The 13,400-nt window shown below is 45.8% G+C and overlaps 2 protein-coding genes across 2 annotated transcripts; both read right to left on the minus strand.

Annotated features, from left to right (window-relative positions):
- Positions 1-777: 777 nt before the first annotated feature.
- Positions 778-9,184, minus strand: LOC119271782 (polyubiquitin 11-like). The gene is made up of 3 exons (XM_037553468.1): positions 8,509-9,184; positions 5,034-5,041; positions 778-861 (listed from the first exon to the last, which is right to left on the minus strand). The coding sequence occupies exons 1-3, from the start codon at positions 9,182-9,184 to the stop codon at positions 778-780; spliced, it is 768 nt and encodes a 255-aa protein (XP_037409365.1).
- Positions 5,857-6,141, minus strand: LOC119271030 (Bowman-Birk type wound-induced proteinase inhibitor WIP1-like). The gene has a single exon (XM_037552998.1). It carries the CDS (start codon positions 6,139-6,141, stop codon positions 5,857-5,859), a length of 285 nt encoding a protein of 94 aa, XP_037408895.1.
- Positions 9,185-13,400: the final 4,216 nt, after the last annotated feature.

The following is a 13,400-nucleotide window of genomic DNA, read 5'->3' on the forward strand; positions in this document are numbered from 1 at the left end:
TTCCGACCGTGGTAAGCCTTAAGCTGGGTTTGGTGCCACATGGACGGCACATCATCTCGGTGGGTCCCACAACTTGTGTGACGCAACAAAGACTTGGTCAAAATCGCAAGTAGAAGTATAATTGACTGGTGCAAGCTCCGTAACCAGGCAAGCAACAGTTATCATTGTTTTCGTGTGGCGTGGCGCATGGATTATGCAGCAGAACTGCAATTCTTGTAGTATTGGGACATTTTTATTTGTCCAATTGGGTGGGTTAACAAAGTACAACATAAGTGGTACTACTAGTATGTATGTTCATGACCGCAAGTGGTTCATGGCCCTGCCCGTTAATGTCTCGACCACATGGATCAGCATCTTCTCATGGAGCTAATGAGGGCGGAGACAAAGAGTGGATCCACTGTGGATGCCATAATCGGCCAACACGCAGCCATCGTCAAGCTCCTGCGAAGGAGAGGCGATGACCGCGGCGCCATCCTCATAAATCTGTGGGGTTGATGTATTTTTTAGTTTTTTTTTCTTCACAATGAACAGTAATTCTAAGCTATTTTTCAAAAAAGTTGTAGGGTCGGCTGACCCTACAGTTTACACATAGAATCGCCGTTGAGCGGCGCGCTTTCAACTCGCTTTAGTGCTTGTAGTCATTGCTAGGTGGTCTACGGATCTGGATATAATTTTTATTATTTGTAGTGTTTGTTGTACTACTATGATTGAAGATAAATAGATTAAAAGTTTTTTCATAAAAAATAAAAGGTGAGGAGCTGCTGATCTTAGATCTAGCTATGCGTTGACAATATATGTGGTGTCTGATGAATCGACCTTGAGGGAGATGGTCTTGCCGATGAGAGTCCTTACAAAAATCTTCTTCACGTATGTGGTGTCTTGAGGAAGACTACGAGAACTTGCACGCGGGGTCCACCTGAATCAGTGGCGGAGCCACCGCCCAGTGACCCTGGGCACTTGCCCGGGCTCGCTGATTCCTAGCAGCAGCGATAGACAGATTAAATAAAGGGCTAAACCCGGGCAAAAAAGGTATTGGGCCTTCATTTTTCTTAGACCTCTCCCAATGCATTGGTGCTAAAGTGGGGTGCTAAGTGCATTAAAATGCTTAGCAACTAATGTCTCCAATGCGTCGGTGCTTAGATTTTGTAGCTAAGCCTCCTCTATTTAATTGTTTAGTAATAAAACTCCTTCATGTATTGGTTGGTAGTCTTTTTGCCTAGTTTCACGTGCTTAGCATTGGTTTTTATTGAGGCCACCATAATGCTCTCTCTTCTCTTTAATTGCTTTGCCACATCATTTTTCTGTCTATGTGGCACCCTTAACACCTGTATACCGTGGAGCACTGGGAAGGGCCTTGGTTCACAGCCCAACAATCAACAAACGGATTAGTACGTGGCTACATGCTGTCCTGAATCACGCACACACGAGAACGTTGGTCAGCCTGACTCCGAACATGACTCTCACTAAAATAATAGTAACCAGTTCCGATTGTATTACAACTAAAACACGACAAGGAAACAGACCGGAGTCTCACCGCCCTATTCCGATTATACTAGGGTCGAGGACGATACCATAAGTCAATTGTCAGGAACCAAACGCATCGTCGCTAATACAACCGCAAATTCCAATCGCCGCTGCCGCCCGCCCGCCTTACGTTCTGCACGCCGCCATGTCAGGCCTTCCTGCTGCCGCCGCCGCCGCATCCTGGCGCTCGACCCATCGACCTTGGCTACTCACCGACTCAAAGTGCCACATCGGCGACCACGACAATGTGACCACCGCCCGCGCTGTTACAAGCCAAAAGAGCGACATCAAGGTGACTTTCGAGCTCGCCGACCCGCCCGGCGTCTCTCACTGCTTCGTCCACTGCCCCGGCCTGGTGGAGAGCCACTGCGCCGGAGATCCCATGGTTCTAAGCTCGGCGGATGTGTTTGTCCTTCTCGTCATTCCATTCACCGACAGCTCCACGCGCAAGGAGTACAACGATTTCTTCGTCTACAGGGCAGGTCCAGGGGCTCCTACTCTCCGGCTTGTCCGCGCCCCCGGCCACAACCGTTATCCCGACTATGTCACGCTGGCCGGTGTTGTGCCCCTCGGCTGCGGCGATCCTTACAACATAGGCCACGCCGTGGTCTTCCCACAATACACCAATGTCCCGTACTACACCGACTCTACCAGCAAGAAGTACAAGTACATCCTCAACGTGTATCGCTCCGATATCTCTGGGTGGCCATGGCACACCGAGGTGGCCAGCATCGCCATTGACACCAAGCACCACAATCACGAGGTAATAATGCGGGACGAAGGCACCCGCGTGATCTTCGCCGGTAGGGAAACACTCGGCTGGGTCAATCATTGGCATGGCATTCTTCTATGCAACGTGCTCGACCACTATCCGGTCATGCGTTTCATCCAATGGCCCGTTCCGATCTCTTGCGATCTCATGTCGCGGTTCGGAATGGGAGTTGACAATATCTACGCACGGCCGTTCCGCGATGTCGTTATAAGTAATGGCGTGATCAGGTTCGTCGAATTGAAATCTTGTCGATGTAGCCATACCCACAATGAGAAAGGGGTCATTGGCCAAGGTTGGACGGTCACCACATGGAACAGGGGGATTTGCTCAAAGAAGTGGCACAAGAGCTTCACTCTCAAGGCCGACAACGTGCCTCTCACAGGTTTAAGTTACCCTAAGGTATCGGGTGACAAGAGGTTGAGTTGGGACAATGTGGTTCACGGTGGGCCCACTCTGAGCTTGTGTGACGACGATATTGTCTACATCATGGCTAGACTAGACATCCGTCACCGGGTTGCATGGATGCTTGCCATTAATATCAGAGAGGGAACACTAGAAGCGGTCGAGCAGTGTTCTGCTGAAAAGATGATGGGTCTTGAACCAACTTATGTTCAGTGTGCCTTGTCCGACTACCTCAAGTAGTGGAGAAGCTGATGAAGACGGGGAGCTAGCAGGAAAACTACAGAGAAATCAGTAGTAAGTATTTGTATTAGCAATCTTGATGATTTATAACTTGCCTACAGATTATCAACTCTATTGCATGTGTTTTATTGAGTTTTATTGTGGTGAAACAATGTGTTTATTCCTCAACAAGTATAGGGTGCATGTGCTTCTGGTTGATGTGTGGTCTTTCTTTATGACTGGAGCTGAGTTACCAGAAATTAACATGAACATGGATATCGAAACTCCTGTCTCTTCTCCGCTAGGCCTTATTGTCATTAGACAAGTTCGTTGCAACATAGCAACAATGTTGGCAATGCAAATTCTTTAGGGCTGACTTTCAGTTACAATGTATAAATGCTTGTTCTGCCCTCTAGATTATTATGCCTCGACCAAGAAAATTAGTGTCGGTTCAGAGCTACATTATGATACCTCGAGCAATTATCCTACAGCCGTGCAGCTACTAAAACAAAAGATAGCTGACACAATAATAAACCAACCAATATAATTTGATTTAGTGTTCGGACCAGTCCATCTTAAACCTGTCAGATAAAATGCAACTGCTTCCGTTCTTCCCTTTGTAATCTTATGAAACTACATATACCCTTTCCAAGAAGGTCACTTGCATATTTTTCAGCTTTTGCATGCAAAATATGATGGACACGCCATCAGTGAAAGATTAGTGCTCTTAGTGAGGTTGACTATTTGTATTGAAATAATTGGCTGTGATTGATGAAGAGATTGGTATGAACTATACTGTAGTGTGGATATTGTCGATGTCCTTGTACACCAAAAAATCAGTAGCTTATTAACGAAGGTGTGGACTTTCTTTCAGTGAAGGGAATAGTGTATGTCGAGATTGTCATACCCAATCTTTGGGCTTTGATTGTCATGGAAGACGGAAATTTGACCGGTCCCTGTCTAACATGGGTGTGTCCATTCCTACTTCTGTACTAAGTAACTGCTTGCACATTGGAGAGGACACCCATCTGTGTATTGTTGTTGTTAACCTTTGTTGTGCCTGAACCTGTCAGGTTGTTTTCCTTAATCTGATTAATCTGAATATTCTGAATAATGGCCAGAGGCATGCTGTGTTCGTGGAGCAGCAGAATAGGTCCGGGGTTTTACCTTCTTCTGTTTTGTTTGTTCCTGGCCACAATCAGTCCGTGGGATGGCGTGGGATCAACGTATCATGGGCAGCCAGTTTGTTATTCGTGAATAAAAGGAACAAAGCAAACATGGCGCAGGTTGAATGCACCACAAAATCCTACTGTCTCCTACCTCGCGTCTGTTCCCTCTCGACTCGAGTCAATATGCTCATAGGCCAAAGGTAAGTAAACTAAATGAATTGTTGCTGATAAATCAGATACCTATTATGCTGCTGGATGAAAACTACTCCCTCCATATTCCTAAATATAATGCTTTTTAGAGATTTCAATGCGGACTGCATACAGAGCAAAATGGGTGAATCTATACTCTAAAATATGTCTATATATATTCGCATGTAGTCTTTATTGAAATCTCTAAAAGATCTTATATTTAGAAACGGAGGGACTATTGCACAATAAACTTGCATGGCCTTGTTGGGTGGTAGCTTAGCAAGCGTATAAATATTAAAGAAAAAGATGTGCTTAAACTCATTTGGTTTGAGTGAATGTGCAAGCCTACTACTTGGGTCAAATGATTACAGGCATTAATTTGGTTTCCAATTTATGCTGCAAGGCTTTCCCTCATCTTTGAAAAACATATCAAAGCATGTTTTCCAGAGCTATTAACCTGCCAGTGGAACATGGACACAATCTTTCATTGCTGGGCAAACAAACAGGTTGTTAACTTTGCTACCTTCAGGCGGTTTGGCTTGAAGCCTGTGTGTATGCAATGGTTCAGAAGTTCAATGAACTTGGTAGTGGTACATAATTATCTGAAATGTTGATTGATTCGGCAAACTATCCTTGCCTAGGCTTGAAAAGTTGTAAGCTTACTTTAGTGTTGAACATGCTTTGTCCTGAACATGACCATCAAATATTTCTAGACATTTGGATGTTACCCTTCAAAAGTTGATAAAACTAAGATGAACCGCGCCTCCTGGTTGAGGAGCACGCCGGACTGGTGGAGGAGGAAGATGTCTGGCGTCGTGGTGGCGTCGACGGTAGCTAGACCGTGCAAGGTAGATGCAGCAGTACAGCTTTGAAGATGGATTGGTGGCAAGTGGCTGCGACGGCCTCATACCCGACAGGCGTCCTGGTTGAGGAGCACGCCGGACTGGTGGGTGCACATACCCGGCAGGCGTCCTGGTTTTGTCCTCAGGTCTTAGATGTTAGGTCTGGCTGCAATGTCTGTTTGGTATTAGGCTCAGGCTATCAGCGCCCCTTCATCAATTGGATAGGTGTAACGACAATTGTTGCTTAGACGGTGGATTTAGTCTTACTGTTGTATGACTTTGTAAGGCCTTGTGAGAATAATTAATAAAGTGGTCGTATGCATCGTTCAGATGCAGAGGCCGGGAGTCATCCTCCTTTTCTAAAGAAAAAAAAGATGAACCGTGCGCACCGTTCCAGTGTTATTCAACCTAAAAGTTTGGCTGAGCTCGTGTTGTTTCTTGCCAGTATGTCGGGCATGTCACCGCTATCGGCCGGCCTAAAAGCATCGTCTATCTGTCCAAGGCTTGTATAGCAGTTTTCTCACCTTTTGTTTTACAGTTTTATCCAATCTCACATGACCTTACAAAGATGCTCCTGCAAACTTTGGAACTTCTAACAAAAAAAAACAGGTGTATAATTACAAATGAGCAGTAGACAATGCAGTACAAGTGGCACTGTCAGCTAGTTTATTCATCATGTCCTACAAAACATTTTTGTATTCACGAGCAGAAATGACAAATCAGAGTGGAGCTAGCTCCATCAGTTCTTCTTGCGCGGGGGTTCACACACGCCGAGGAAGGTGTCAGTGCACCTGAACTCCATGACAGGGTACTTCTTCACGACAGCGCAACTCTTGCAGGTGTAGAGACCTGAGAAGGAGAAGTTGCAGTTGGCGCAGCTCCCCAGCCTACCCGGGTTGATGTCGATCACTTGGCTCTCGCCTAGGGATGTTGCGTGTACATCACTGTTGCACATCCCTGGGAAGATCCCCATGACCAGAGCGGCCTGGAGAACCATGATCGCCATCAGCGTGCTGCTTTTCATAGCTGCTTCAAACGAAATTTTTTTCGAAAATAAGGATTTTCCCCAGCCTCTGCATCGAAATGATGCATGCAGCCATTTTATTGATCTGAAGTTTCAAAACAAAGTCTCAAGTTCAAAAAAGTTCACAGAAGGAGTATGAAACAAACTAGTATAAAGAGAACTACCATAACCAGTGAAAAATAGGCCAAGATAACTAAACACCTACTGTATTATTGGATCGCCATCCATACTGATTGTAGATAACCCGTGCTACCATCTCCCACCGGTTGCACCCAATATCCAAAAACTCCCTCGAATCCGCACGCGTGAGTAACGACCACGTACGGATCCAAACAGTGGCTCTCTGTATAACCTGCAAAAAGTTGATATTTTTTTCCTGTTAAAAATAATATCATTTCTGCAATTCCATATAGCCCAAAATAATGTGCATATCCCTATCCAAATATGTCCCGCAATATGTGACTCCACTCCGGTTAGCGACGTCCCAAATAACTTGTCCATACTAATCGGAGAACTAACGTTAAAGGCTATATGTATCATGCGCCAGAGTAGTTTGACGAGAGGACAATCGAGAAAGAGGTGTTTTATTGTCTTATTTTAGTCATAAAAACAACATCATGAACTACCCACCCATCTTCTTTTTACCAAGTTATCCTTGGTTAAAATCACTTTCTTATGGACAAACCACATGAAGATTTTGATTCTTAGCGGAACTTTAACCTTCCAAATGTGAAGGGATCTCGTTATTGGCCCAGAGTTAATTAAGTCTAAATACATAGATTTCACCATAAACTACCGTTCCTAGGTAATTTCCACTGGACGGCATCTAGCTGGTCCGAGAGTTGAACGTCCTCAACATACGCACCAGATGTAACGAAGAGTGCCAACATTCCCCCAGTAAAGCCCTCCTGAACTGAATGTTTGGAGGAACTGACTGTAATACTATAGCGAATAAGTCTCCTTACGTTATATAATATTGTAAAGCGTGAGATATTGTAAGACTAAAGGCGTCTCGCCTAGCCATGCTTCAAACGATTTAAGTATGCTTGATCTGCTATGCAGATGCCTTTGTGTTCCGTTGGCGAAAGCGCGATGGAGAGCAGCTCTATATATAGGCATATGTTGAGATCTCGGGGTGACATATCTTTTCTGCAATTCCTGCTGAGATGGAACTATTATATATTATTGTTTTCTTGTTTGAATGCTTGGTAGGCAAGTCTATGAACCGTTTGTGTCCTGTGTGACCAGCAGCCGGAGACGATCATCTTTTGGTGCAATGCCCCTTCGCGAGCCAGTTCTGGTTGCTTCTGCTGTGCTGTTCGGGCTTATACAAGACTAACGCAAACTGCAGGTTCTACGGTGAGGGGATGGTGGTGCTCCATGGATAGAGGTAACAACCTAATGAAAAGAAAAGATGTGGTCACCATTCTGATTGTTGGTCTTCTGAAGCTTTGGGTGTGAGTTATAGAGAAATGCTCGTGTTTGTGACAATAAAGCTTCACTAGTTCAGAGAATGGTCTATGCGGCGGCGGCTGTGGATTACGGCTAAGTGGCAACATGCAGGCTATCTTGAGGAGTAGACCTTTATGATGTGTAGTGTGGCGGTGTGATTGTCCCCCTTGGAATGACAAAAACTTGTTCTTGTTATTCAAGATCTTGTGTATTTAATTCTGTTCTTCTTAATGGAAACGTCTTTCTTCTCTTTCATGCATTGCCATGTGATTTGTCGCGCTATTATATATTATCGGATCAAGCAGTTGTATGTCCGTGCATCATAGATTGGCTCGCGGCATGAAAGTAAGCTAATCGCCCGCAAAAATAAGAGTAAGCTAACCACAACGAGATACGTACTAATTGGCGTCATGCACACACACGTCGCAACACACAACCATATATTATTTGTTATCAACAATGTCAAGTTGTTGGCCAGTTCATTGTAGCTATCACGCAAAATGATACTGAAAATCATTAACGCCAACAATTCAAAATACCAAATGTAGCGCATATAGATTTTCTACAAAGTCAAACTTTATAAACTTTGACCAAGTTTATAGAGAAAACTATTTATATCTACAATACCAAATGTATATAATATGAAAGTATGTGTTGTGATGTATCTAAGCACACGTATTTGGTATTCTAGATGTATATGATTTTCTCTACAAACTTGGTCAAAGTTTATAAAGTTTGACTTCTAAAAAGATCTATATGCGCTACATTGTGGAACGGAGGGAGTATACATTAAGAACTTCCAAATAGTGCTTCAGCAAGAGTACTCGCCCAACACATTAACGAGCAATACTCCAGTTTCCTGAAGAGCGCGACAGTACATCTAATGGTGCAATAACCATGCCATGCATATTCAACCACGTAGGTTGAGCCCTAAATAGAGAACTTCATACATCTGAATATTGTACGTTGCCAAGGTACGGTCATCCTCCATTAACTTGCGGTCAAATATGAGGCGCTGCAGGTCCGGTGGAATGCCTTCCTTAGCCCAGATCTTCTCCTTGACATTATATATCGTATCTGCGCTTTCCACCTCAAGATTATAGAATTTGTCTCTTAACGTCTTCACGTAGATGGTCATCCTCCCTCTCAGGCACCGGCTGTGGAGGACGAGGAGGAGGGTGGTGTTGTTGCAGATGTTGAGGTCCGCCAGGGTGCTGCCTTCATCGTCGAGCTGTCTGTTGGCGAAGATGAGGCACTGCTGGTCCTTGGGAAAGCCATGCCACTCGTGAATCTTGGCCTTGACATTGTTTACTGTATCTGAGCTCGTCACCGCAAGGTTCATGGCCCTGCCCGTTAGCGTCTCGACCACATGGATCTTCATCTTCTCATGGAGCGGATGGAGGCGGAGGCCAAGGGTGGATCCGTCACGGACGCCGTAGTCGGCCAGCTTGCGGCCGTCGTCCAGCTGCTCCCCATTGAAGGTGAGGCGCTGCTGATCCTGGATCTTGGCCTTGACAATGTAGATGGTGTCTGATGGGTTGACCTTGACGGGGACCGTCTTGCCGGCGAGAGTCTCCACGAAAATCCGCATCCTGTTTTGAAAACCTACTCTCGGCCTGAATCAGGAACACACGTACAAAGGTTTTCTGGTGTTTACAGACGAGGGTGCTCGCTGCTTATATTGATTGCAATAGGAGTACGTAGGTAGGTCTGATTCCGCTGTTCCGATTACAACTAAAGCACGCTTCGTGTACGTACATACCCCTGCTTTGTATAGGTGCTTCGACGGACGATCAATTATCATCACGAACCAAACGGATCTTCGCCAGTACAAATCCCTAATTCCAATCGCCGCTGCCGCTCGCCCGCGTTACCTACCGCACGCCGCCATGTCAGACCTCCCTGCCGCCGCCGCATCCTGGCTCTCGGCCCGTCGACCCTGGCTACTCACCGACTCGAAGTGCCACATCGGCGACCGCGACAACGCGACTACCGCCCACGCCGTCACCAGCCAAAGGAACGACATCAAGGTGACCTTTGAGCTCGCCGACCCACCCAGCGTATCTCACTGCTTCGTCCACTTCCCCGGCTTGGCGGAGAGCCGCTATGCCGGAGAACCCATGGTTGTGAGTTCGGCGGAGGCCTTCGTCCTTCTCGTCGTCCCATTCACCGGCGGCTCTGAGTACAAGGATTTCTTCGTCTACAGGGCAGGTCCAGGGGCTCCATCTCTCCGCCTTCTCCCCAGCCCCTACCGCTATCCGCTCTATTTCACGCTGGCCGGTGTCGTGCCCTTCGGGGGCGCCGATCTCAACAACAAAGACTACGCTGTGGTTTTCCCTGCCATCCCGCGACATGCCTACTACACTGCCCGCAAGGAGTACATCCTCCATGTGTATCGCTCCAATATCTCTGAGGGGTCGTGGCGCAGCGAGGTGGTTGGCATCGCCAATCATGAGGTAATAATGCGGCACCAAAGCACGCGTGTGATCTTCGCCGGACGGGAAACACTTGGCTGGGTCAATCATTGGCATGGCATTCTTCTGTGCAACGTGCTTGACCACCGTCCGGTCATGCGTTTGATCCAATGGCCTGTTAGAATTCCCCGCAAACAGGTGTCGCGGTTCGGCATGGGAGTCGACAATATCTACCCACAGCCGTTCCGCGATGTCACAATAAGCAATGGCGTGATCAGGTTCGTCGAGCTGAAATCTTGTCGGCGTAGTGACACCCACAATGAGAAGGGGGTCATTGGCCAAGGCTGGACGGTCACCACATGGAGCAGGGGGGTCTGCTCAAAGAAGTGGAACAAAAGGTTCACTGTCAAGGCCGATAACATGCCTGCCACACGTTCAAGTTACCCTAACGTATCGGGTGGCAAGAGGTTGAGCTGGGACAAGGTGGTTCACGGTGGGCCCACTCTGAGCTTGTGTGACGATGATGTTGTCTACATCATGGCTAGATTGGACATTCGTCCTGCTATTGCATGGATGCTTGCCATTAACATCAGAGAGGGAATACTAGAAGCGGTCAAGCAGTGCTCTATTGAAAAGATGCCCGGTCTTGAACCAACTTATGTTCAGTGTGCATTGTCCGACTACCTCAAGCAGCGGAAAAGGTGATGAGAAAGGAGACCTTGCGAAAAAAATGGAGAAGTCAGTTCTAAATACTTGTATTAGCAATCTTGATGATTTATAGCTTGCCTACATATTAGCAATTTTATAGGATGCGCTTCTTATTGAGTTTCATTGCGATGAAACAACGAGTTTATGATTGGGTTACATGTGCTTGTTATTGATGTGTAATCTTTCTGTATCACAAGAGTTGAATTTAGAAATTAACATTAACAGGAATATCCAAAACTGGTGTCTCTAAGGCTAGGCCTTGTTGGCATTAGATAGACAAGTTAGTTCCAACATAGGAATAAATAATGTTGGGCAGTGCAAACTCTCTGCGGCTGAACATCAGTTGCAATTTACAATCATTAGCCTCTGGGTGTCTTTCTCGGTTGGTGCTCTCAAGTACTTTGGACCAAAGGCAACGATCACTGCTTTAGTGAACCTTCAAATAACCTGCAAGATTGTGTCTTCAGCAATGCAGACATAGTCATCAATTCCATAGGCCGAACACCCATATACCAAGACTCTAACAGCATCAATGCACTTCATCAGACGGGTTGTACTTATCTCTCCACATGCATTTCTCCGGAGCTTAAACCCGTCATCATGTCTCTCAACGGCTTTTGCAATGGTCAGAAAAAGACTTGTGTGCATTGATACGTCTCCAACGTATCTATAATTTTTTATTGCTCCATGCTATATTATTTACTGTTTTGGATTATATTGGGCTTTATTTTCTATTTTTATATTATTTTTGGGACTAACCTATTAATCGAAGGCCCAGCCCAGAATTGCTGCTTTTTGCCTATTTCAGTGTTTCAAAGAAACGGAATATCAAACGGAGTCCAAACGAAATAAACCTTTCTGGAACGTGATTTTCCTCCCGAATATGACCCAGGAGACTTGGACCCTACGCCAAGGAAGCTTCGATGTGGGCACGAGGTAGGGGGCGCGCCCTATACCCCCAGGCGCGCCCCCCACCCTTGTGGGCCCACTGAAGCTCCACCGACGTACTTCCTCCTCCTATATATACCTACGTACCCCCAAACGAACAGACACGGAGCAAAAAACGTAATTCCACCACCGCAACTTTCTGTATCCACGAGATCCCATCTTGGGGCCTGTTCCGGAGCTCCGCCGGAGAGGGCCGTCATCACGGAGGGCTTCTACATCATCATAGCCTCTCTGATGAAGTGTGGGTAGTTTACCTCAGACCTTTGAGTCCATAGTTAGTAGCTAGATGGCTTCTTCTCTCTTTTTGGATCTCAATACAAAGTTCTCCCCCTCTCCCGTGAAGATCTATTCGATGTAATCTTCTTCTTTTTTGCGGTGTGTTTGTTGAGACCGATGAATTGTGGGTTTATGATCAAGTCTATCTACGAATAATATTTGAATCTTCTCTGAATTCTTTTATGTATGTTTGGTTGTCTTTGCAAGTCTCTTCGAATTATCCGTTTGGTTTGGCCAACTAGATGGGTAGTTCTTGCCATGGGAGAAGTGCTTAGCTTTGGGTTCGATCTTGCGGTGTCCTTTCCCAGTGACAGAAGGGGCAGCAAGGCACGTATTGCATCGTTGCCATCGAGGATAACAAGATGGGGTTTATTTCATATTGCATGAATTTAACTCTCTACATCATGTCATCTTGCTTAAAGCGTTACTCTGTTTTTAACTTAATACTCTAGATGCATGCTGGATAGCGGTTGATGAGTGGAGTAATAGTAGTAGATGCAGAATCGTTTCGGTCTACTTGTCACGGACGTGATGCCTATATACATGATCATGCCTAGATATTCTCATAACTATGCTCAATTCTGCCAATTGCTCAACAGTAATTTGTTCACCCACCGTAGAATACTTATGCTCTTGAGAGAAGCCACTAGTGAAACCTATGGCCCCCGGGTCTATTCTCATCATATCAATCTCTATCACTTTAATCTTGCTTTGCTTTTTTACTTTGCCTTTTACTTTTCACTTTGCATCTCTATAAAAATACCAAAAACATTATATCTATCAGATCTCACTCTCGTAAGTGACCGTGAAGGGATTGACAACCTCTAATCGCGTTGGTTGCGAGTAGCTATTGTTTTGTGCAGGTACGAGGGACTTGAGCGTGGCCTCCTACTGGATTGATACCTTGGTTCTCAAAAACTGAGGGAAATACTTACGCTACTCTACTGCATCATCCCTTCCTCTTCGGGGAAATCCAACGCAAGCTCAAGAGGTAGCAAGAAGAATTTCTGGCGCCGTTGCCCAGGAGGTTCGTGCAAGTCAAGATTTGACTCCCGACAACGAGCCATTTCTGGCGCCGTTGCCAGGGAGTCTACGCAAAAAGTCAACATACCAAGTACCCATCACAATCCCTATCTCTCGCATTACATTATTTGCCATTTGCCTCTCGTTTTCCTCTCCCCCACTTCACCATTGCCGTTTTATTCGTCCTCTCTTTCTCAATCTCCTTCTCCTTCTCCTTCCCCTTTTTCCGTTTGCCTTTTTCTTGCTTGCCTTTTGTTTGCTCGTGTGTTGGATTGCTTGTTTGTCGCGATGGCTCAAGATACTACCAAATTGTGTGACTTCACCAATACCAATAATAATGATTTCCTTAGCACTCCGATTGCTCCTCTTGCCAATACTGAATCTTGTGAAATCAATACTGTTTTGTTGAATCTTGTTATGAAAGATCAATTCGCCGGC

The sequence above is a fragment of the Triticum dicoccoides genome, chromosome 3A, assembly GCF_002162155.2.
Source record: "Triticum dicoccoides isolate Atlit2015 ecotype Zavitan chromosome 3A, WEW_v2.0, whole genome shotgun sequence".
In the NCBI taxonomy this organism is placed as follows: Eukaryota; Viridiplantae; Streptophyta; class Magnoliopsida; order Poales; family Poaceae; genus Triticum; species Triticum dicoccoides.